This window comes from Anomaloglossus baeobatrachus, chromosome 4 (assembly GCF_048569485.1).
Source record: "Anomaloglossus baeobatrachus isolate aAnoBae1 chromosome 4, aAnoBae1.hap1, whole genome shotgun sequence".
Lineage (NCBI taxonomy): Eukaryota > Metazoa > Chordata > Amphibia > Anura > Aromobatidae > Anomaloglossus > Anomaloglossus baeobatrachus.
In genome coordinates, this window is record NC_134356.1 from 405,797,067 (window position 1) to 405,823,238 (window position 26,172).

At 52.0% G+C, this 26,172-nt stretch overlaps 1 protein-coding gene across 6 annotated transcripts in view; it reads left to right on the forward strand.

The window, feature by feature from the left end:
* The first annotated feature begins 598 nt into the window (after positions 1 to 598).
* ANKRD16 (ankyrin repeat domain 16) overlaps positions 599 to 26,172 on the forward strand; it is a 52,769-nt gene continuing 27,195 nt past the window's right edge. Inside the window, exons 1-2 of one of the 6 annotated variants that reach the window (XM_075345334.1) lie at positions 599 to 722; positions 13,275 to 13,495. In XM_075345334.1, the coding sequence (XP_075201449.1) occupies positions 13,285 to 13,495 (211 nt within the window). In that variant the 5' untranslated portion in view covers positions 599 to 722; positions 13,275 to 13,284. Of the gene's footprint in view, positions 723 to 783; positions 1,421 to 13,274; positions 13,496 to 26,172 lie in introns of those variants that run through there. The other 5 variants (XM_075345336.1, XM_075345335.1, XM_075345331.1 and 2 more) reach the window with 5 other exon arrangements.

The following is a 26,172-nucleotide window of genomic DNA, read 5'->3' on the forward strand; positions in this document are numbered from 1 at the left end:
GTGCCTCTTAGTGAATGGGTCAGTGTTCGCCAGCGTGCACTATGCCAGTCTTAATACATAGGATTTGTGATATATACTAAGTGCAAGCAGCAGACGATTCCCTATGCAAGATCCCAACTAGTAGCATCAACAACTGCAGCAAGACCAAAGACATGCATCACCCCTAGTTATATAGCTCTCCAACCTGCAACATCACATCCAGGTGTAAACCCACCCCCCAACAAGCAGCCCTGTGCAAGAAGCTCCAGCAGATTCCCTACAAGTCCAAGGACAGCAGCCCCACGAAAGAAACATGAGCCACTTTGTTGTGCCCTCAAAATACTGCGTCACATCACTCCCACGTAGCGATAGAGATAGATAGATATATATATATATATATATATATATATATAAATAAAACACACAAGATATAATTCCTATTTCCACACATCTCCACTCTGCAGCCCTAGGATCACGTGCACAGGAGCCGCATCACTAGCAGCCGCAGCACAATGTAGCTTCCGGGCGGGTATCGGCCACGTCCCTTCCGGTGACAGCACAGGAGCAGTGCGCAGCACGCTGCTTCCTGGTAACTGCGCTGCTGAGCAGGCCCCGCCTCTTCCGGGACATCACATGCTGCAGCCCTGAGCCCTCAGTCTTCTCAGGATCAGAGCCTCAGCACAGTGCTGCTTCCTGTTAGCCGATCTGCTGATGAGGCCCCGCCCCTTCCAGTGACATCACAGGTACATTCCATGCAGCACAGTCCTCTCAGGACGCGTCACTAGTAGCTGCTTCCTAGTGTGTCCGCTCTGCTGGAGGCCCCGCCCCTTTCGGTGACATCACCGGAGCAGGCCCACTCTGCAGTCCTCTCAGGCACGTCACTGGCAGTCGCTGCACAGTGCTGCTTCCGGGTGTCCGCTCTACTGAGGATGCCCCGCCCCTCCCGGTGACATCACAGGAGCAGCTCCGCTCTAGACGGAACATCGCACACACGGTAGTGCGCAGGCGCAGTGGTGCTTCACATCTGCCACTGGTGTGTAATACACGGTGCTGGTGGACTCTGTGGCTCTCCATGGCTCCAGAGCCATCTCAGTACCTTCACCATGTCACTGGAACAGCAGGAGAAGCAGATCCTGAAAATGATTCAGGAAGGCAAATTTCATCTCTGCCAGGAGGAGCTTCAGAGGAGCAGCAGGTTACTGACTGACCTCCCTAGCAGACACTTTGGCAGATCTGGTGACACAGTATTGCATTATGCAGCGCGCCATGGACATCTCCCTGCAGTCTCCTACCTGCTGGAGGTGGTGGGTATGGATGTGGAGGTGCGGAATAATGATTACAAGACGGCGCTCCACGAAGCGGCCTCCATGGGCCACAGAGACTGTGTGCTGCACCTACTCAGCCAGGGGGCACGGGTGGACTGCCTGAAAAAGGCGGACTGGTAAGACAGGCCCTGGTGCTGGTAAGGCTACTTTCACACTTGCGTTCAGCGGAGTCCGTCACTATGGAGAATAGCGCAGTCCGTTAACGCACTGCGCTATTCTCCATAGACTTGTATGGACAACGCACTGTAACGCAAGTGTCAGCGTTGCATCCGCTGGACGACGCAGCGTCGTTTTTTTGACGCTGCGTCGGGCGGAAGAAACGCAGCGTGTAACTTTTTTTGAGCAGCGCAATCCGCTTTATTTTATTTTATTTTGTCTTTCGGTGGCCGAACGTTCAGCTGAGCGCCCTCCCGCTGACATGTGAGAGCGCGCAGCTGAGCACCCGGCCGCCGGCATGTGAGAGCGCTCAGCTGAGCACCCGGCCGCCGGCATGTGAGAGCGCTCAGCTGAGCACCCGGCCGCCGGCATGTGAGAGCGCTCAGCTGAGCACCCGGCCGCCGGCATGGGAGAGCGCTCAGCTGAGCACCCGGCCGCCGGCATGGGAGAGCGCTCAGCTGAGCACCCGGCCGCCGGCATGTGAGAGCGCTCAGCTGAGCACCCGGCCGCCGGCATGTGAGAGCGCTCAGCTGAGCACCCGGCCGCCGGCATGTGAGAGCGCTCAGCTGAGCACCCGGCCGCCGGCATGTGAGAGCGCTCAGCTGAGCACCCGGCCGCCGGCATGGGAGAGCGCTCAGCTGAGCACCCGGCCGCCGGCATGGGAGAGCGCTCAGCTGAGCACCCGGCCGCCGGCATGTGAGAGCGCTCAGCTGATCGTTCACAATAGTCGGCTGCCGGTAAAACTGTAAAGAAGAAAAAAAATAATAAAAAAAAAGCTTTCCGTTGTTTTGTAAGATCCATAGCATCTGGTGTGCCACTATATGCAACGCATCCGTCACACAACGCAATGCTGCGTAAGCCATCCAACGCAAGTGTGAAAGTAGCCTAACACTGCTTACGGTCCGCTCCATGCAGCGCTGACCAGTGTGACGGCGCCGCCTATTGTAGTGGGATCACACTGTTGGAAGCTGTCAGCGTGCCACACAATGAAGAGGGAATTCTATCCACAAAGGAGAAATATCTGATCTGTGGCGGTTCGTCCTCTAGAATCACTAATGTATTGGTCTCTTACTGCCCAGAAGAGGAACACAATTGCAGGCGAGCACAGGACTATGCCAGGGGTGCACAACCTTGGGGTGGTACGGGATTTGTACTGCGCCTAAGGGCCATACTAAAACTTAAAGGGGTACCCCATCCCAGGTACAGTGTATGGAGAAAACTAGTGCATCATCTTAATTTATTCCAGATGTTTATGCAGTCCCATTACCGCATATAAACTCTTATCTCCTCGCCGTGCAGTCTCCAGTACTGACATTTGTGACAGAATGGCTCATTGTAAGGAGCTCACTGATACCAGCGCAGTCCTGTAGTAGGAGCCATCGGTGTTAAGTTAGTTCATGACATTTCTTCCATCTGACATTTTCCCCTCTCTGCTGTGATATTATAAAGCATTTAGGAACCACAGCAGCTCGGCTGTGAAGTGGAGTGACTGAGTGCTCAGGCCCATAGTGAGTAAAGCCAGCTTTACACCTTACAATTAGGTGTGCGATCTCGTATGCGATGTGACACGCCCAGGTCGCATATGCGATTGAATGAGATTGCATGTAGGTCGTTCATTTGCTGTCACACGAGCGTTAGTAGTCTATGTTAAATTGATCAATTTTGTGTGCGATCCTTTGGATCATGTGTTCTGTGACGTATGCATTGGGCACCTTTTTTTTTTTATTTATTGACTTGCCAAGCGTGTGTAATGTAGAGATGCGTTTTTACTATGTCATCTGCCATTCAGCTCTGCTACATGGCCGCTGACAGCAGACACAGACAGCCATGTAGCAGAGCTGAATGGCAGATGACAGCAGACACAGACAGAGCCGCACTGTCAGAATGAACTCGGGTGAACCTCACCCGACTTCATTGTCATGCTGCGGCTCTGTCTGTGTCGCGTCCCGATTAGCGGTCACCTGTGAAGGACTCACCGGTGACCGCTAATCTCCTGAGTAACTGAATTGAGCAGCCCTCTCTCATACTCACCGATCCCCGGCGCTGCACGGCATTCACACTGCTCCGGCGGCTTTTACTATTTTGAAAAAGCCGGCCGCCCATTAAACAATCTCATATTCCCTGCTTTCCCCGCCCACCGGCGCCTATGATTGGTGTGAGGTAGCACGGTCGGCTGCGCAGCAGAAGACACGGGATCCAGGCATGAAGGTTCACAGCACACGGTTTTAATGTCCAAACAAAAGTCCATAACACAATACATGTGCCTCTCCAGCAGAAAGCTCAGGAAGTTCTGTTCACTCCCTCACACCCGGCACACCTGCCCTTGTTCCTGATTCTATTTAACCCTTCCTTCAGCCTGTAGGGAAACAGCATTAACCCTAGAGTGGATCTACTTTCCATCATGGAGTGAGCACAACCGGGGCGAGACATACCGGCCGTCATAGATAACCCCGGTCACAGTCTCACATACCCCCCCCCTCAGTTCAAGCGTGCGGGGTTGAACTCCAGCCATCAAACACGGGCCGCGGGACAAGGCATCAGCGTTGCCCTGCAACCTACCGGCCAGGTGTTCAACCGTAAACCGGAAGTTCTGCAGAGAAAGGAACCACCGGGTAACCCGGGCATTCCGTTCCTTGGCGGACCTCATCCAGACCAGCGGAGAGTGATCCGTCACCAAGCGAAACTGCCGTCCCAGCAGGTAATAGCGTAGGTACTCCAAGGCCCACTTGATCGCCAGGCACTCCTTCTCCACTACGCTATAATTCCGCTCGGGAGGGGTGAGCTTCCTACTTAAAAAGGTGACGGGATGTTCCTCCCCCTGAACCACCTGAGACAGCACTGCACCCAGGCCGACCTCCGAGGCGTCAGTCTGTACTATGAACTCCCTCCGGAAATCAGGGTGTACCAGAACGGGCTGTCCGCACAGGACCTCCTTCAGGGCCCGGAAGGAGTCCTCGGCCTGCGGAGTCCAGCGCACCATGACGGACTTCTTGCCTTTGAGAAGGTCCGTCAAGGGGGCTGATAGTCCCGCAAAGTCCTTTACAAACCTCCTGTAGTACCCCACGATACCCAGGAAGGCCCTAACCTGCTTTGTGGTCAGGGGTCTAGGCCACTTCTGGATCGCCTCAACCTTGTTAATTTGGGGCTTAATCACTCCTTGGCCTATCACGTAGCCCAAGTAGCGGGCTTCCGTGAGTCCCAATGCACATTTCTTGGGATTGGCTGTCAATCCGGCTGTTCGAAGCGCGTCCACCACCGCTTGTACCTGTTCCAAGTGGGTCTGCCAATCGGAGCTGTAAATAATGATGTCATCCAGGTACGCTGATGCATACGCCTGGTGGGGTTCCAGCACTAAGTCCATCAACCTCTGGAACGTGGCCGGAGCGCCATGTAACCCAAAAGGCAAGACAACATAGTGGAAGAGACCCTCCGGCGTAACAAAAGCGGTTTTCTCCTTGGCGGACTCCGTTAGTGGCACCTGCCAGTACCCTTTGGTCAGGTCGAGCGTGGTAAAATATCGCACCTGTCCCAGCCTATCAATCAGCTCATCCACCCGGGGCATGGGGTAGAGATCGAACTTGGATATTTCGTTCAATCTCCTAAAGTCATTGCAGAACCTTAAGGAGCCATCGGGTTTTGGTATTAGGACAATTGGACTAGCCCATTCACTCCGGGATTTTTCGATGACCCCCAGGCGTAACATTGTCTTTACTTCCTCCGATATGGCTTGTCGTCGAGCCTCCGGTACCCGGTATGACTTCAGGCGTACCTTCAGGTGGGGCTCGGTGACAATATCATGTCGTATCAGACTGGTCCTACCGGGCAGCTCGGAGAAGACATCGGGGTTCTGCTGAACCAACCGTCTGGCCTCTCGCCTCTGTTGCTTGGTGAGGGCTTCTCCAATCCTTACTTCCGGTTCGTCCTCTCCGGAGGTCGCTGGAGCCGGATGTGAACCACCCGAAGAGGAGGGAGGTGGGGAAAAAACAGCCATCAGGCTTTCCCGTTCCTGCCAAGGTTTTAATAGGTTGACATGGTATATTTGTTCAGGTTTCCGCCTACCGGGCTGCAATACTTTATAGTTAACCACCCCTACTCTTTCCTTTATCTCGTAGGGGCCTTGCCACTGAGCCAGGAATTTGCTCTCCGCCGTGGGGATCAATACCAACACCCGATCCCCGGGTTTAAAGGTCCGCACGGTGGCTTGTCTATTGTAGCGGCCGCTTTGCGCGGCCTGAGCCTCCTGTAAATGCTCCTTCACAATTGGCATGACCGCGCTTATGCGGTTCTGCATACCCAAAATGTGTTCAATCACACTTTTATGGGGGGTGGGCTCTTGTTCCCATGTTTCCTTTGCCAGGTCCAACAATCCCCGGGGATGTCGCCCGTATAACAATTCAAAAGGCGAAAACCCCGTGGATGCCTGTGGCACCTCTCGTATGGCAAACATCAAATAGGGAAGCATCATATCCCAGTCTTTCCCGTCTTTTGAAATCACCCGTCTTAGCATGGTTTTCAGGGTTTTATTGAAACGCTCGACTAAACCGTCCGATTGAGGATGATACACAGACGTACGCAACTGCTTGATCTGGAGTAGCCGGCATAGCTCTTTGGTCACTTTAGACATGAATGGGGTCCCCTGATCCGTAAGGATCTCCTTGGGCAACCCCACCCGGCAGAACACAGCAAACAACTCCCGAGCTATAAGCTTTGCTGCAGTATGTCTGAGAGGTATCGCCTCGGGATACCGGGTGGCATAGTCAACGATCACTAGGATGTGTTGGTGCCCTCGAGCGGACTTTACGAGGGGCCCCACCAGATCCATCCCTATCCGTTCAAAAGGGACTTCTATAATGGGTAACGGTACCAACGGACTGCGAAAATGGGTCAGGGGTGCAGTAAGCTGACACTCCGGGCAGGTTTCGCAGAACCGTTTTACCTCCCCAAAGACCCCGGGCCAATAGAACCTTTGCAATATTCGCTCCTGCGTTTTCTTGACCCCTAGGTGGCCACTCATCAGGTGTTTATGAGCCAAGTCGAGGACCCGCCGGCGATGCGGCTGGGGCACCACCAACTGTTCTACCCCTACGCCCCGTATTTCATCTACCCGGTAGAGTAAATCCTGCTTAAGAGCGAAATGGGGGTACCTTACCTGGGCACCGGGCAGCTGTGCCACCCCGTCAACTACTGTCACCCGACTCCGGGCATGTATTAACGTAGGGTCCTGGAGTTGGGCTGTCCCAAACGTATCCGGGGACGCCTCCAACTCCGGGATGGGCTCGACCGTCTCAGCCTCTCCTGCCAATACCTCTAGGGGCGACCTATCGGGTTCACATTCTGTCCCTATCATGGTGACCCCTACGGCAGGTGTCCCGGATTCAGGATTGTAGGGCTCAGGTCCCGGACCGACCAATATCTGAGGGGACTTAGGGGGTCCCCTCCATAAAGTCCAAAAATAGGGCAGATCCCTTCCTAGGATCACGTCATAAGGAAGAGTGTTAAGAAGTCCCACCTCATGTTGCACCTGACCGCAAGGTGCTGTGATGGTGACAATCCCCGTGGGATAGTCGCGGCAGTCCCCATGTATGCAAACCACCCCCACGGTGCGTCCTGTGGCCTTTACTTTAGCTCTCAAGGTGGATCGCACAAGGGTCACTAAGCTTCCGGAATCCAACAATCCTGTAACCGGACATCCATTCACCTGTATTTGGCACAAGTGGGGCTCCGTCTCTGGGGAGACCAGGTCAGCGGTACACACCACCTGAGCATACATTGAACCCCGCCGGGTAACCCCACAATCCATGGGCTCCGTGGTGAGTGGACACTGGGCTTCCATATGTCCCACCCGCTGGCACCGCCAACATCTAATGGGGACGGAAACCCCCTTGACGGGTTGTCGTTTAGGGTACAGAACCTTCCGGACCTCAGGAATGGCGGCCGCGGCCTCAGACTTGACGGTAGGGGACTCCTGTACCGTTGTCAGCGGTGGGTCCTTGGCCCTAGGCTTGGAGGGGCCGGACCGACGGGCGGTACGCAAAGTCTCAGTGTCCCGTATCAAGTCCTGCGTAGCCACATGCCGCTCTACCAGGGACACTAATTGGTCCAGGGTACTCGGGTCACCCTGTCCGACCCACCGTTGAACGGTGACGGGTAAAGTGCGCACAAAACGATCCACTACTACCCTTTCCACCATTTGCGCCGGGCTCAGAGTGTCAGGCTGCAACCACTTTTTTACAAGATGCAACAAGTCATAGGCCTGGGAGCGTACGGGTTTGGCTTCCTCATAGAACCACTGATTTACCCGCTGAGCCCGTACATAGGTATTCACCCCCAACCGAGCCAGTATTTCGGCTTTCAGGGTCACATAGTCAATGGCGTCCTCGGCACAAAGGTCCAGGTACGCTTTTTGGGGTTCCCCCGTCAGATAGGGCGACAACACCTCAGCCCACTGGGGGGTCGGCAGCTTTTCCCGCTCGGCCACCCGCTCAAACACCGCCAGGAACGCTTCCACATCATCACCTGGGGTAATCTTTTGCAACGCTTGTCTCACCGCTTTCCGGACGCTGCCGTCATCACCCGGTCCCGGGGTTGTTGCTGCCAGTCCGGCACGGATCGACTTGGCCAGGAGAACCATCTGTTCTTGGTGCCTTTTTTCCTGCAATTGCAAGGCTTGCTGCTGACGTGCATTGGCCTGCTCCATCTGTTCTTGGTGCCTTTTGTCCTGCACTTGCAAGGATTGCTGCTGACGTGCATTGGCCTGATCCATCTGTTCTTGGAGTTTTTTTTCCTGTACTTGCAAGGATTGGAGCAGGTGTGCATTGGTCTGTTGCTGCTGTGCATTAGCCTGTTGCTGCTGTGCATTAGCCTGAACCAAATGCTTTAGTATGTCCTCCATGGCGTCGCCGGGTTTGGGCTGTAGTATAGCCGCTCGAATCCAGGACATGCGCAGCTGGGTCACCAGGGATGGATGCTACACCTCACCGGCTGTCATGCCCGCCGATTCTCCACCATATGTGAGGTAGCACGGTCGGCTGCGCAGCAGAAGACACGGGATCCAGGCATGAAGGTTCACAGCACACGGTTTTAATGTCCAAACAAAAGTCCATAACACAATACATGTGCCTCTCCAGCAGAAAGCTCAGGAAGTTCTGTTCACTCCCTCACACCCGGCACACCTGCCCTTGTTCCTGATTCTATTTAACTCTTCCTTCAGCCTGTAGGGAAACAGCATTAACCCTAGAGTGGATCTACTTTCCATCATGGAGTGAGCACAACCGGGGCGAGACATACCGGCCGTCATAGATAACCCCGGTCACAGTCTCACATTGGTTACAGTGAGACACGCCCCCACGCTGAGTGACAGGTGTCTCACTGCACCCAATCACAGCAGCCGGTGGGCGTGTCTATACTGTGTAGTAAAATAAATAATTAAAACAAACGGCGTGCGGTCCCCCCCAATTTTAAAACCAGCCAGATAAAGCCATACGGCTGAAGGCTGGTATTCTCAGGATGGGGAGCTCCACGTTATGGGGAGCCCCCCACCCTAACAATATCAGCCAACAGCCGCCCAGAATTGCCGCATACATTATATGCGACAGTTCTGGGACTGTACCCGGCTCTTCCCGATTTGCCCTGGTGCGTTGGCAAATCGGGGTAATAAGGAGTTATTGGCAGCCCATAGCTGCCAATAAGTCCTAGATTAATCATGTCAGGCGTCTATGAGACACCTTCCATGATTAATCTGTAAATTACAGTAAATAAACACACACACCCGAAAAATCCTTTATTAGAAATAAAAAACACAAACACATTCCCTGGTTCACCACTTTAATCAGCCCCAAAAAGCCCTCCATGTCCGGCGTACTCCAGGATGATGCAGCGTCGCTTCCAGCGCTGCTGCATGGAGGTGACCGGAGCTGCAGCAGACACAGCCGCTCCGGTCACCTCCACACAGCAAATGAAGACAGCCGTGCGATCAGCTGAGCTGTCAGTGAGGTTACCCGCTGTCACTGGATCCAGCGGTGGATGCAGCGGTGGCCGCAGGTAACCACAGTGACAGCTCAGCTGATCGCGCTACTCACCGCTGCTCCTCTCACCTCCACGCAGCAACTGAGGTGAGTAGCGCAATCAGCTGAGCTGTCACTGTGGTTACCCGCGGCCACCGCTGCATCCACCGCTGGATCCAGTGACAGCGGGTAACCTCACTGACAGCTCAGCTGATCGCACGGCTGCCTTCATTAGCTGCGTGGAGGTGACCGGAGCGGCTGTGTCTGCTGCAGCTCCGGTCACCTCCATGCAGCAGCGCTGGATGCGACGCTGGACCATCCTGGAGTACGCCAGACATGGAGGGCTTTTTGGGGCTGATTAAATTGGTGAACCAGGGTATATGTGTGTGTTTTTTATTTCTAATAAATGATTTTTCGGGTGTGTGAGTTTATTTACTGTAATTTACAGATTAATCATGGAAGGTGTCTCATAGACGCCTGACATGATTAATCTAGGACTTATTGGCAGCTATGGGCTGCCAATAACTCCTTATTACCCCGATTTGCCAACGCACCAGGGCAAATCGGGAAGAGCCGGGTACAGTCCCAGAACTGTCGCATATAATGTATGCGGCAATTCTGGGCGGCTGCTGACTGATATTGTTAGGCTGGGGGGCTCCCCATAACGTGGAGCTCCCCATCCTGAGAATACCAGCCTTCAGCCGTATGGCTTTATCTGGCTGGTTTTAAAATTGGGGGGGACCGCACGCCGTTTTTTTTAATTATTTAATTATTTATTTCACTGCACAGTATAGACACGCCCACCGGCTGCTGTGATTGGGTGCAGTGTGACACCTGTCACTCAGCGTGGGGGCGTGTCTCACTGTAACCAATCATAGGCGCCGGTGGGCGGGGAAAGCAGGGAATATGAGATTGTTTAATGGGCGGCCGGCTTTTTCAAAACAGTAAAAGCCGCCGGAGCAGTGTGAATGCCGTGCAGAGCCGCGCCGGGGATCGGTGAGTATATGAGAGAGGGGGTAAGAGGGATAGACTGACATGGACAGAGAGAGAGGGACAGAGATAGTGACGGACTGACAGAGATTAGTGAATGACAGACATTGTGAGGCGCTTCAGAACGCAGCTTTTCAGCTGCGCTCTGAAGCAGACCTTTTTTAAGCTGCGGTGCAGAGCGCACACCTGCGCACATAGCATCAGACACCGAAATCGTATGAGGGATGTCACACGTTACAATTGACTAGGTTCATACAACAAAACGTCCAATGTATGAGGAATAAACGACGTGTATGCGATCACCGTATTTTCGTTCAATCTTGATCGCATGTAGGTTTCACACGCAAATACGTCACGAACGATGCAGGATGTGCGTCACTTACAACTTGACCCCAACGACGGATTGAAAGATTTATTGAAGTGTGTAAAGCAGGCTTTAGAGTCCTCAACACTCTGTACTGAAACTGCGGAGTCCAATCCTCTGTCAGTAACATCAGCACAAAACTGTCCTGGGCGCTTCAAGGCGGGGGTCCCCACAGCTGAACTGCGAGATACGAGCCTTATATCACCAAGCACAAAGGCAAGTGTTAAAGTTGTCCGGTCTAAACCCACAGATCTGCAGTCACTGTATGATCTGCAGTCAGACTATGTGACTGCAGACTTGTGGATCCTCACATCACACGTACTGTTTGCTAGGGGGATTTGCCGGTTTCAGAGCCGGGAACGGCGGTAACATGGGTGCAAGTATACAATATCCCTCTCTACATTCCGACCAGATGGGCACAGCTTCACTCAGTGCTGGTGTATTCAGTAAGTCTGCACCCTAGTAGTCGGAATGTGTCTGTGAATATGCATATCATATACTTGAGGTCACGTTACCTTTGTTCCCAACTGACACCGTAGAATCCCCACAGTGCGTGTGATGCGAGGATTCACAAGTCTGCAGTCACAGAATGACACAGAGTGATTACAGACATGTCATTTTTCACCAGACAACCCTTTAACTCCTTCACGACACATGATGTATATTTATGTCATCGCTCGTGTCCCTTGCTTTGAGCAAGACCACCTCTTTCCCTGCACGTGTCGACTGATTTAATCAGCCATCAAGTCCCTTGGATCAGAAATCTGCCCTTGGCTGTTAACCAGTTAAATCACGCTGTGAATCTCTTGACAGCTGGATTTAACAAGCTGGGGAAGACCGCATCATTTTCTGCCCCCCATCAATGCTTCCGTGATATGATCGTGGGGCACCGATGGGTTGAAATGACTGTTTGGGGTCAACTGATGACCCTTGTGTCTGTCATCATGGTCTTCCTGTGAATGCCAGCTGCGAGATGGCATTCACAGGAGAGCAGCATGTCTGCTGTACAGAGCAGGGATGATGTATTGCTATGTATAGCCAATGCAATCACACGATCTCCGCTTCAATTCCCCTAAGAGGCCTTGTAAAAACAGTAAACGAACAAAAGTTTTTAAAAATCTAAAAAAAAACCCCAAAAAGATAAAATTTGGTCGCTGCTTTCAGAAATGTCCTTTCTATCAAAATCTAAAATAAATTAATCCGATCGGTAAACAGCGTAATGGGAAAAATGTAATCACTTCAGGGGTTTTTTTGCCACCGCAACGTTGCAGTTTAATACAATATGAGGCAATCAGAACATCGCATTTACCCAGATATGGAATCAGTAAAAAATGTCAGCTTGTGGCATAAAAAAATAATCCCTAACACAGCTCCAGATCCCGAAAAATAAAAACTTTACAGTTCTCAGAAAGTGGCGTCAAAAACAACTTTTTTTTTTTTTTTTTTTACATATATTTTAATTTTTTTACACTACTTAAATAAAAAAAAATAATACTATACAGGTTTGGTGTCTACAAACTCGTACTGACCTGGGGAATCGAATCATACCACAAGGTCGGTTTTACTAAATAGTGAATACGTTAAATAAAAAATAAACTAACATTGTGAAATTGCAGTTTTTGCAATATCTCCGCACTCTGAATTTTTTTCCCATTTTCCTGTACACTATGTTGAAAATGAGTGGTGTCTTTCAAAAGTACACCTCGTCCTGCAACAAATAAGCCCTCCTATGGCTATATTTACAGAAAAATTAAAGTTATGGTTCTTAGGGGCACGATTTTTATCTTAGTCTATTAGTATTTGCTGCCAAGAGTAAAGGCCCCGTTACACGCTACGATATATCTAACGATATGTCGTCGGGGTCACGTCGTTCGTGACGCACATCCGGCATTGTTTGACATATCGTAGCGTGTGACAGCTACGTGCGACTGTGAACGAGCAAAAATACCTTATCGTTGCTCGTTGACACGTCGCTCATTTTCAAACAATCGATCGTCCTTCTGCGCGCTGGTTGTTCATTGTTCCCGAGGCAGCACACATTGCTATGTGTGACACCCCGGGAACGATGAACTGCGGCCGCCGGCAATGTGGAAGGAAGGAGGTGGGCGGGATGTTTACGCCCCGCTCATCTCCGCCCCTCCGCTTCTACTGGGCGGCCGCTGTGTGACGTCGCTGTGACGCCGAACATCCCTCCCCCTTCAGGAAGTGGATGTTCACCGCCCACAGGGAGGTCGTTCGGGAGGTAAGTACGTGTGACGGGGGTTACCGACTTTGTGCGACACGGGCAACAAATTGCCCATAACACACAAACGATGGGGGCGGGTGCGATCGCATATGGGAACGCACAATAAATCGACGCGTGTAACGGGCCCTTTAGATCAATAGATTGTTTTGTCTTTTTTTTTCTTTCTGGTTTGTCATGTTTTCTTATGTAATGGAAGCACCTCTCAATTTTAGGACCCCCCTGATGATGGCTTGCACAAGGAAAAATGTAGATATCATCAAAGATCTCATAGAGCACAAGGCCGACCCCAAGCTGAAGAATAAGGATGGCTGGAACAGTTTTCATATTGCAGCTAGAGAAGGTGACCCGGCTGTCGTCACCTATCTGCTTGATATCTTTCCTGATACTTGGAATACGGAAAGCAAGATAAAGAGAACACCGCTGCACACAGCAGGTAGCGGCATTTGTAGCATGCAGAATTGTATATTAATGTTTACTACTTAAATATTATAACAGCAGCAAAAAAGCATTCTAAGACTTATCATGTGCATGATCATATTTTCCCATACAACCTCTAAGACTGTAACCTCTAAAGCGGGCTTTACATGCTACAACATATCTAACGATGTGTCGGCGGGGTCACGTCGTTAATGACGCACATCCAGCATCGTAAGTTATATTGTAGCATGTGACAGCTACGTGCGATTGCGATTGACCGTAAAACCGTTCATCGCATACATGTCGTTCATATCATAAAAATTGCATGTCGGGTTGTGCAATGTTCTCGAGGCAGCATACATCGCAGTGTGTGACACCCCGGGAACGATGAACAGATCTTACCTGCGTCCTGCTGGCTATGCGGAAGGAAGGAGGTGGGCGGGATGTTTACGTCCCGCTCATCTATGCCCCTCCGCTTCTGTTGGCCGGCTGCTGCGTGACGCCGAACGTCCCTCCCACTCCAGGAAGTGGATGTTCGCCGCCCACATCGAGGTCGTATGGAAGGTAAGTACGTGTGACAGCTTTTAATCGATTGTGCGACACGGTCAACAAATTGAACATGTCGCACATACGATGGGGGCGGGTCACATCACATACGATATCGTATGCTTAATTGAAAGGTGTCTCATTACTTCTCTAAAATAGTATTATACTGAGCATCCCATGGTGTCTACAGCTCCTAAGCACAGAGACTCATCATACCACCTCTCTACAGTCTACGATAGTGCTGGGCAGTGTCAGACTGGCCCACCAGATGATCCTTCAATGGTTCCTAGATAGAGCTGGGCGGACTCACAAAAAAAACGGGACCGGTGGGGTCCCTGCTCACTTTAAAAAAAAAACAAAACAGATCCGCTCCGGATTCTGGCCCCTATTTAAGTCTATGGGGAAAAGAATCCGGAGATTAAAAACGGTGGTAGAAAGGATAGCGATATGGGAGTGCGCGTGCTGTACTTACCAAGGCTCCGGCATAGCTGTACTCTGCTCCCGGGCCTCGCATTCACTTCCTGCGCTGCTAAGCACAGTCAGACACGTAGTCGTCACACACGTCCCTCACCCTAAATGTTAGCTGACTGCATCGAATCACAGGCGCCAGGATGGCCTGTGGGCGGGGAAAGCAGTGTAACTAAAGGAGCCCATACACTCTAGCATCTACTGTGAGGTTAGAATGTATAGGCTCATTCCAGGTTAGTAGGCGTGACTGGTTTGGTTGGTGTGCATGGTGATGTTTCCTCTTGTCCACCATAATCATGCAAGGGGGGCTTATCACCCCCCTGCACTCCCCGTATTTGGGGGGGCTCAACCCCAGACCCTTGTTTCTATTATAACCACCTCCATGCCCACATGGACTTGGAACAATAAAGTAAATTCTGGCTGGAAACATCGGACGGCATTTTGAACAAGCCCCTATCATGTGATAGGAGAGTGTTGAAATGACGTCGTTCCTGGAGGGAGCCGGTACATTGTAGCATCTACCATCAGTATCATGGTATAAAAATAAATAAAACAATTGTACCAGGGCCCCCCCGGTATTCTGATACACAGCATAGATAAAGCCCACGGCTACAGGCTGCAGGCTGCGCTTATCTTGGCTGGGTATCAAGAGAAGAGGAACCGCATGCGGCTCTTTTTTATTATTTAAATAAATAATTTAAAAAAAAAAAACGGCGTGTGGTCCCCCCAATTTTGATACCCAGCCAAGATAAAGGCAGCTGGGGGCTGGTATTCTCAGGCTGGAGAGAATATCAGCCTCCAGACTCCCGAAATTGCCGCATCCATTAGATGTGACAAGCCCGGAGCTTTACCTGCTCTTCCTGATTGCTCCTTCCTCTGCCATTTCGCCTCTGCGGCTTGGCGCAGCAGGTACAATAGCATTACTAGATTGTGTCTGCTGTGCGGAGCTTCAGACCACACGCTGCAGAGGCTAGAGTAGCATATTTTAAAAACGTGGTGAGGGTTTTTTTTACATTATTATTTTATCAGTCATTATTTGTGTTGTCTTCATAATGTGTATAAGAAGCTGTGGTGGCCTCATACTCTATATATGGAGCTGTGGGACCATCATACCAAATATATGGAGGAGTTGTATGAGCATCATACTGTATAGAGGGGTGCTGTGGGGGCCATCATACTGGATATCGAGTAGCTGTGGGGCCATCGTACTGTATATTGAGGAGCTGTGGGGTCATCATACTGTATATATGGCGCTGTGGGGTCATCATACTGTATATATGGAGCTGTGGGGCCATCATACTCTATATAGAGTGCTGTGGAGGCCGTCATCTATATATATAATTGCCTTATTCTGTCTGTCTGTCTGTCTGTCTGTCTGTCTATCTGTCTGTCTGTCATGCTCCGAAATTGTGTCCTTACGGTGACACAAAGCTGATTGGCCGCTGGGCTCGCCATGGCCCCGCCCCCCCACACGGATTGGCCTCTCGCCCCGGCTCTCTGCAGGCCCCGCCCCCCTCACGCAATCCACGCTCGCTCTTGCCCAACTGACACGGACCCCGACTCCCAGGTGAGTACACACACACACACATCAGATCACACTCACTCTCACACACACCTCACACATCACAACATGCTGGGATATCGCTTGCTTCTACACCGGCTCCGTCAGGATCCCAGCAGCGCCAGACATAACCTTGCGATGCTGGGATCTTAACGGAGGCCGTGAAAGCTGGTAACCATTATACACATCGGGTAACTAAGGTCCCTTAGTTACCCGATGTGTATCATAGTTACCAGTGTACACCGGCTCACACTCACTCTCACACACACCTCACACACACATCACATCGCATCCACACATCAAGGTCCTGCAGCGCCGGAAAATACAGACACATAACAGCACACACACACACACACACAAATCAGATCACACTCACTCACACACACACATCACATCGCATCCACATACTCACAACATCCTGGGATATCGCTTGCTTCTCGGCCTCGATACTGTGCTGTTGTGATCTTCCAGGACCTGCCGGAGGATCACATGGCCAGAAGCATGTGATATCCCCGGATGTTGTGAGTATAAGCGCGTATGTGCGATATCGTCAGTGTCTGTGTGTGTGAGTGGATGCGATCGGGTGTGTGTGAGTGTATGCGATCGGGTGTGTGTGAGTGTATGCGATCGGGTGTGTGTGAGTGGATGCGATCGGGTGTGTGTGAGTGGATGTGATCGGGTGTGTGTGAGTGGATGCGATCGGGTGTGTGTGAGTGGATGCGATCGGGTGTGTGTGAGTGGATGCGATCGGGTGTGTGTGAGTGGATGCGATCGGGTGTGTGTGAGTGGATGCGATCGGGTGTGTGAGTGTCGGCAGAGGAGCACGGCGTGCTGGAGGAGGCTGGGAGCAGAGAGGCTGATCATGGGGAAGGCTGGGAGGAGAGAGGCTGATGGTGGGGGAGGCTGGGAGGGGGAGGCTGGGACGAGGGAGGCTGATGCTGGTGGAGGCTGATGCTTGGGGAGGCTGGGAGCGGAAGGCTGATGCTGAGGGAGGCTGGGAGAGGGAGGCTGGGAGGAAGGAGGCTGGGAGGAGAGAGGCTGATCCTGGGGAAGGCTGGGAAGGGGAGGCTGATGCTGGGGGAGGCTGGAAGGAGAGAGGCTGGAAGGAGAGAGGCTGATGCATGGGGAGGCTGATGCTGGGGGAGGCTGGAAGGAGAGAGGCTAATGCTGGTGGAGGCTGATGCTTGGGGAGGCTGATGCTGGGGGAGACTGGGAGGGGAAGGCTGATGCTGAGGGAGGCTGGGAGGAAGGAGGCTGGGAGGAGAGAGGCTGATCCTGGGGAAGACTGGGAACGGGAGGCTGATGCTGAGGGAGGCTGGAAGGAGAGAGGCTGATGCTGGGGGAGGCTGGAAGGAGAGAGGCTGATGCTGGTGGAGGCTGATGCTTGGGGAGGCTGATGCTGGGGGAGACTGGGAGCGGAAGGCTGATGCTGAGGGAGGCTGGGAGAGGGAGGCTGGGAGGAAGGAGGCTGGGAGGAGAGAGGCTGATCCTGGGGAAGGCTGGGAAGGGGAGGCTGATGCTGGGGGAGGCTGGAAGGAGAGAGGCTGATGCTGGTGGAGGCTGATGCATGGGGAGGCTGATGCTGGGGGAGACTGGGAGCAGAAGGCTGATGCTGAGGGAGGCTGGGAGGAAGGAGGCTGGGAGGAGAGAGGCTGATCCTGGGGAAGGCTGGGAAGGGGAGGCTGATGCTGAGGGAAGCTGGAAGGAGAGAGGCTGATGCTGGGGGGAGGCTGGAAGGAGAGAGGCTGAGGCTGGGAGGAGAGAGGCTGATGCTGGGGAAGGCTGATGCTGAGGGAGGCTGGGAGGGGAAAGCTGATGCTGGGGAAGGCTGGGAGGACGGAGGCTGGGAGGAGAGAGGCTGATCCTGGGGAAGGCTGGGAGAGGGAGGCTGATGCTGGAGGAGGCTGGAAGGAGAGAGGCTGATGCTGGCGGAGGCTGATGCTGGGGAGGCTGGGAGAGGGAGGCTGATGCTGAGGGAGGCTGGGAGGAGGGAGGCTGGGAGAGGTAGGCTGAGAGAAGAGAGGCTGATGCACACACACACACACACACACACACACACACACACACACACACGCGCGCGCGCACTGCACAACACACCACACACACACACACACACTGGGAACCACAAACAACTGCCCTACACAGACACCCACACACACAGACAACGCTGCACACACACAACACCCAACACACAAACACCGCGGCACACACAAATATACGCACATACCGCACAACACACACATTGCTCAAAACATACCTCCCCCCAAAACACACCACACACACATAAACCGCGCAACACACACACAACGCTACAGACACACAGCGCTCCACAAACAACGCAACACACGCAACACACATACAACACCGCTCTCACCCCCCGTCACACCCAGACAACACCCAGAACATGTACAGCGCCTACACAAACACTTGGTAACTACAGACAACAACATCTATATATATATATATATATATATATAACAAAAATCATACATGAACTACACAATACGTAAATTCTAGAATACCCGATGCGTAGAATCGGGCCACCTTCTAGTCTATATATATAATTGCCTTATTCTGTCTGTCTGTCTGTCTTGCTCCAAAATGACGTCATTACAGTGACAACCGTCGCATTGGCCGCTCGGCCTAGCCCTGCCCCCCGCACAGATTGGCCGCTCGGCCCCCGCCCCCCGCACACGTTGGCCGCTCGGCCCCGACCCCACACACGTTGGCTACTCGGCCCCGCCCCCCACACACGTTGGCTACTCGGCCCCGCCCCCGCACACATTGGCCGCTCGGCCCCGCCCCCTGCACACGTTGGCCGCTCGACCTCGCCCCCCCACACATTGGCCACTCGGCCCCGCCACCACACAAATTGGGCACTTATACACCTCCCCCCCAGGACTACTCCACCTATTAGACACCTTTCCCCCAGGACTACTCATCCTATTATACTCCTCTCCCCCCAGGACTACTCCTATTATACTCCTCTCCCCCAGGACTACTCCTCCTATTATACTCCTCACTCCCCAGGACTACTCCTCCTATTATACTCCTCACTCCCCAGGACTACTCCTCCTATTATACTCCTCTCTCCCAGGACTACTCCTCCTATTATACTCCTCACTCCCTAGGACTACTCCTCCTATTATACTCCTCACCACCCAGGACTCTTCCTCCTATTATACTCCTCTCCCCCCAGGACTACTCCTCCTATTATACTCCTCTCACCTCAGGACTACTCCTCCTATTATACTCCTTTCCCCCCCCCCCCCGGACTACTCCTCCTGTTATACTCCTCTCCCCCCAGGACTCCTCCTCCTATTATACTCCTCTCCCCCCAGGACTACTCCTCCTATTATACTCCTCTCACTCCAGGGCTCCTCCTCCTATTATACTCCTCTCCCCCAGGACTACTCCTCCTATTATACTCCTCTCACCTCAGGACTACTCCTCCTATTATACTCCTCTCCCCTCCCCCCCAGGACTCCTCCTCCTATTATACTCCTCTCCCCCCAGGACTACTCCTCCTATTATACTCCTCTCACCTCAGGACTACTCCTCCTATTATGCTCCTCTCTCCCCAGGACTACTCCTCCTATTATACTCCTCACCCCCCAGGACTACTCCTCCTATTATACTCCTCACCCCCCAGGACTACTCCTCCTATTATACTCCTCTCCCCCCAGGACTACTCCTCCTATTATACTCCTCACCCCCCAGGACTACTCCTCCTATTATACTCCTCTCTCCCCAGGACTACTACTCCTATTATACTCCTCTCCCCCCAGGACTACTCCTCCTATTATACTCCTCACCCCCCATGACTACTCCTCCTATTATACTCCTCTCCCCCCCAGGACTACTCCTATTATACTCCTCACCCCCCATGACTACTTCTCCTATTATACTCCTCTCTCCCCAGGACTACTCCTCCTCTTATACTCCTCTCCCCCCAGGACTACTGTACTCCTCCTATTATACTCCTCTCTCCCCAGGACTACTACTCCTATTATACTCCTCTCCCCCCAGGACTACTCCTATTATACTCCTCTCTCCACAGGACTACTCCTCCTATTATACTCCTCTCCTCCTATTATCCTCCTCTCCCCCCAGGACTACTCCCCCTATTATCCTCCTCTCTCCCCAGGACTACTCCTCCTACTATACTCCTCTCTCACCAGGACTATTCCTCCTATTATACTCCTCTCCCCCCAGGACTACTACTCCTATTATACTCCTCTCCCCCCCAGGACTACTCCTCCTATTATACTCCTCTCTCCCCAAGACTACTCCACCTATTATACTCCTCTCTCCCCAGGACTCTTCCTCCTATTATACTCCTCTTCCCCCCCAGGACTACTCCTCCTATTATACTCCTCTCCCTCCAGGACTCCTCCCCCTATTACACTTTTCTCCCCCAGGACTACTCTTCCTATTATACTCCTCTCCCCCCAGGACTACTCTTCCTATTATACTCCTCTCCCCCCAGGACTACTACTCCTATTATACTCCTCTCTCCCCAGGACTACTCCTATTATACTCCTCTCTCCCCAGGACTCCTCCTCCTATTATGCTCCTCTCTCCCCAGGACTACTACTCCTATTATATTTTTCTCTCCCCAGGACTACTCCTCCTATTATACTCCTCTCTCCCCAGGACTACTCCTATTATACTCCTCTCTCCCCAGGACTACTTTTCCTATTATACTCCTCTCTCCCCAGGACTACTCCTCCTATTATAGTCCTCCTATTATACTCCTCTCTGAGGGGTGCGCAGCATGGGGGATGGAGCACAATGGGGGGGCGCAGCATGGGGGGATGAAGCACGATAGGGGTGTGCAGCATGGGGATGGAGCATGATGGGGGTGCGCAGCATGGGAGATGGAGCACAATGGGGGGTGCGCAGTATGGGGGGATGAAGCACTATAGGGGTGTGCAACATGGGGGATGGAGCATGATGGGGGTGCACAGCATGGTGGATGGAGCACGATGGGGGTGCGCAGAATGGGAGATGGAGCAAGAAGGGGTGTGTAGCATGGGGGATGGGGCACGATGGGGGGTGCGCAGCATGGGGGATGGAGCACGATGGGGGGTGCGCAGCATGGGGGATGGAGCACGATGGGGGGTGCGCAGCATGGGGGATGGAGCACAATGGGGGTGCACACCTTCTCCCAAAACACACACACACGCACCGCACAACACACCACACACACACACTGGGAACCACAGACACCCACACACACAGACAACGCCGCACACACACAATACCCAACACATAAAACACCATGCACACACAAACAAATATACACACACACCGCGCAACACACACACTGAACAAAACATACCTCACCCCACACTCAAACCGCGCAACACACAGCACCACACACACACACAACTCTGCAGACACACAGCGCTCCACAAACAACGCAACACACAAACAACACCGCTCTCACACCCAGACAACACCCAGAACATTTACAGTACCTACACAAGCACTTGGCAACTACACACAACATTTATAGATATATATATATATATATACTAGAAGGTGGTCCGATTCTACGCATCGGGTATTCTAGAATTTACGTATTGTGTAGTTAATGTATGATTTTTGTTATATATATAGATGTTGTTGTGTGTAGTTACCAAGTGTTTGTGTAGGGCGCTGTACATGTTCTGGGTGTGGCGGGGGGTGAGAGCGGTGTTGTTTGTGTGTTGCGTTGTGTGTGTTGCGTTGTTTGTGGAGCGCTGTGTATGTGTGTTGCGCGGTTTGTGTGGGTGTGGGGTGTGTGTGTGTGTGTTTTGGTGGGAGGTATGTTTTGTGCAATGTGTGTGTTGTGCGGCATGTGCGTATATTTGTGTGTGCCGCGCTGTTTGTGTGTTGGGTGTCTGTGTAGGGCAGTGTTTGTGGTTCCCAGTGTGTGTGGTGTTGTGCAGTGGGGGGAGGTGTGCACCCCCCATCGTGCTCCATCCCCCATGCTGCGCACTCCCCATCGTGCTCCATCCCCTATGCTGCTCACCCCCCATCGTGCTCCATCCCCCATGCTGCGCACCCCCCATCAAGCTCCATCCCCCATGCTGCAAACCCCCCATCGTGCTCCATCCCCCATGCTGCGCACTCCCCATCGTGCTCCATCCCCCATGCTGCGCACTCCCCATCGTGCTCCATCCCCCATGCTGCGCACCCCCCATCGTGCTCCATCCCCCATGCTGCGCACTCCCCCATCGTGCTCCATCCCCCATGCTGCGCACCCCCCCATGGTGCTCCATCCCCCATGCTGCGCACCCCCCATGGTGCTCCATCCCCCATGCTGCGCACCCCCCATGGTGCTCCATCCCCCATGCTGCGCACTCCCCATCGTGCTCCATCCCCCATGCTGCTGCACACTCCCCATCGTGCTCCATCCCCCATGCTGCGCACTCCCCATCGTGCTCCATCCCCCATGCTGCGCACCCCCCATCGTGCTACATCCCCCCCCCCCATGCTGCGCACCCCCCATCGTGCTACATCCCCCATGCTGCGCACCCCATCGTGCTCCATCCCCCATGCTGCGCACTCCCCATCCTGCTCCATCCCCCATGCTATAATAGTTCTCCTATTATACTCAGAGAGGAGTATAATAGGAGGACTATAATAGGAGGAGTAGTCCTGGGGGGAGAGGAGTATAATGCCGGCTCCCTGCACATGTGTACCGGGAGCCGGTGTACGCTGGTAACTATGATACACATCGGGTAACTAAGGGACCTTAGTTACCCGATGTGTATAATGGTTACCAGCGTTCACCGGCTCCGTCACGATCCCAGCAGCGCAAGGTTATGTCTGGCAATGCGTGCGGAGGGCCGGGCCGAGCGGCCAATCCGTGCGGGGGGGCGGGGCCAGGCCAAGGCGAGCTACCAATCCGTGGGGGGGCGGGGCCAGGCCGAGGCAGCGGCCAATCAGACGCTTGTCACCACAATTTTGGAGCAAGACAGGCAGACAGAATAAGGCAATTAGATATATATATATATATATATATATATATATATATATATATATAAAAAAACAAAAATCATACATTAACTACACAATAAATTCTAGAATACCCGATGCGTTAGAATTGGGCCACCATCTAGTACTGTATATCAGGGAGCTGCATTAGCCATCACAATGTATATAGGGAGCTGTGGGTCATAATAGTCTATATATGGAGCTGTGGGGGGCCATAATACTGTGTATTGGACTGTGGAGGATATTATACTGGATATAGGGAGCTGTAAGGACCTTTTATACTGTATATAAAGAGCAGTGGGAGTCTCAGTTTCTGCAGTATATATGCAACATCTGTGCTTTGTTCCGGTCTCTTCTTTGCTTCCGCTATGGTGGTGCTGTGCCTTTGTTGTGGGTGTTACGTGACAGCATTAGTGCTGTTTTATTCCTGGGACCTTTGATGCCGCTAGATTAGGGAGTTACAGGGTTAATTGTCTGATTTTGGTTACTCCCTTCTGAAAGCCCTGGGCAGTGCCACCTGCTCTTTAAACCCCTGGGTCTGTGACTGCCACTGGCGATCAATTAGTTTTGCTGCCTGACTTGTCCTTGTTGGAGTTGTCTTCCTGATTTCTCCTGTTTTCTGACCTCAGTTTGAATTTAACCATCCTTTTGTTGTATGATTTTGTGCCTGATGTGACCTTTTGGTTTTTACCCAACTTGTCGACCCTTCCTCCCTCTAGTTCGCTCTTTCAGACGGCAGCTCGTCTGTGGAAGCAATCCAGTGGATCCCTTTGTAAGATGAGATACCTGTACAATGGTTAAGGGCAATGGTTGGGGTTCCTCTGGAATTTGTCAGACAGAGTGGCTTGTGCCAAGTGTGTCCGAAGTAGCCTTTTTGAGCCTGTGACCTCTGACAGAAGTGACAATATATGATTAAACTTTTAATGTGTTGTGTGATGTATGCTGATTACAGACATGTGGGCAGTGAGGTCTTAAGCCCGCTTTACACACTACAATATATCTTACAATGTGTCAGCGGGGTCACGTCGTAAGTGACGCACATCCGGCATCGTAAGTTACATTGTAGTGTGTAACAGCTACGTGCGATTGCGAATGAACGGTAAAACGTTCATCGCACGCACATCATTCATCCTCATAAATTGAACGTCAGGTTGTTCATCGTACCCGGGGTAGCACACATGGCAGTGTGTGACACCACGGGAACGATGAACAGATCTTACCTGCGTCCTGCGGCTCCCAGCCAGCAATGCGGAAGGAAGGAGGTGGGTGGGATGTTTACGTCCCGCTCATCTCCGCCCCTCCGCTTCTATTGGCCGGCTGCAGCGTGACGTCGATGTGACGCCGAACGTCCCTCCCACTCCAGGAAGTGGACGTTCACTGCCCACATCAAGGTCGTATGGACGGGTAAGTACGTGTGACGGGGGTTAATCGTTTGTGCAGCACATTCAACAAAATTGAACAAGCCGCACATACGATGGGGGCGGTTACGATCCCATACGATATCGTATGCGAAATCGTAACATGTAAAGCAGGCTTTAGAATAAGTTATTGCCATATGCCTACACCCAGAACTTATTTTTATGAATTTATGGTTGGAACTGTACGAGGGCTAGTTGTTTTGTGGGAGAAGGTGACATTTTTATGGGTACCAATTTAGAGTACAGTACACACAACTTTTTATTTATTTTTATTTTATTTTTTTTAAAGAGGCAAATGACTTGGATGTCCTACCTCTCGAATAGGCCCTCAATATGGGATCGGTGGAGTTCCGACACCCAGCACCCCTGTCTATCAGCAGTAGTAGTCTCTGGCAGCATCTGGATGTAAACATTTATGGACCTACACTGCACAGCTCTCTGTTATGTGTCATTTTGCAATATAATGAAATGGGTTTTCCCCGCCAGTGCTAATCTTACTAAGGCCTGCGACACACATCCGTGCCGCCGGTACGTGTTTGCCATTTTTTGCACGTACCGGCAGCACGGAGACACGTTCAGCAATGCTACCCTATTGTAGCAGGCACACACACGTAAAACCACACGGAACGTGTGTCCGTGTGCGTTTGTACGTGTGTGCGTTTTTCTACCCGCTGACATGTCAGTGTTTTCTCCGGCAGCACGGGTGTCACACGGCCCGCACCCGTACCACACGGGTATAGTGTGGATGCGGTCCCGTGTGACACGCGCCGGAGAAAACACACGTGTCAGAGGAAAAAAACAAACCTTAACTCACCTTCTCCAGCCCTCCTGTCTCTGCCGCTGCTGTCACTTGCTGCCGACCGCCGCTCATTATTCTCATTTAATATTCACTTCACTGCGGCCGGAAGCAGCAGCGGGGAGACGGGAGGGCTGGAGACCAAAGATCAGCACCACAGACAACAGAAAGGACCACGTGAGTATGTAAATAACCTGCAGGGTGGATAAAAATCTTGATTTTTTTAAAAAAATCAAAAAAATCAGATTTTTTTGATTTAAATCAGATTTTTTTGATTTAAATCATTTGATTTAAATCAGATTTTTTAATCAAGTTGTACACAAGCAAAACTTTGTCTTTTTGCAAATCTAATTGTTTTACACAAATAAAAATATTAAAACAGTTGATAATGAAACCTAATAATTTTTATTTGCACTATTAAACACTCAGAATTGAACTACAGCTCTCTTACCTCCGATGTCAGCGCTGCGGGGATCCGTGGCTTCGTTCTGCCCGTCCGCGAGCGCGCCTCCATTCATTTCAATGGAGCGTGCGGCCCGCTGACGTCACGCCGCTGGATCACTGCGAGTAGGCCGCAACCGGAGGACGGGAGGCGGACGGTCAAAACGAAGCCACGGATCTCAGCGCTGCGGGGATCGGAGGTAAGAGCGCTGCGGGGGGGGGGACATGTGCACCTTAAAAAAATAAAGGTGCACATGTCGTTTAGCGTTAATTTTCTGTGAAATATTGCCTTAACATAAATTTAAATTCTATACTCCAGAACTACCAGTGCTAGAAATTTTTCTTTTCATAGACTTTAACCATCCCAGTAAAATGTCTGTTAAAAAAATAGGTTGTAAATTAATTGCCAGACTTACCACTAGTACTAGGCTCCTGGTGCATAAGAAGCTGTGGGGGTTCATGGACATTAGTTGTAT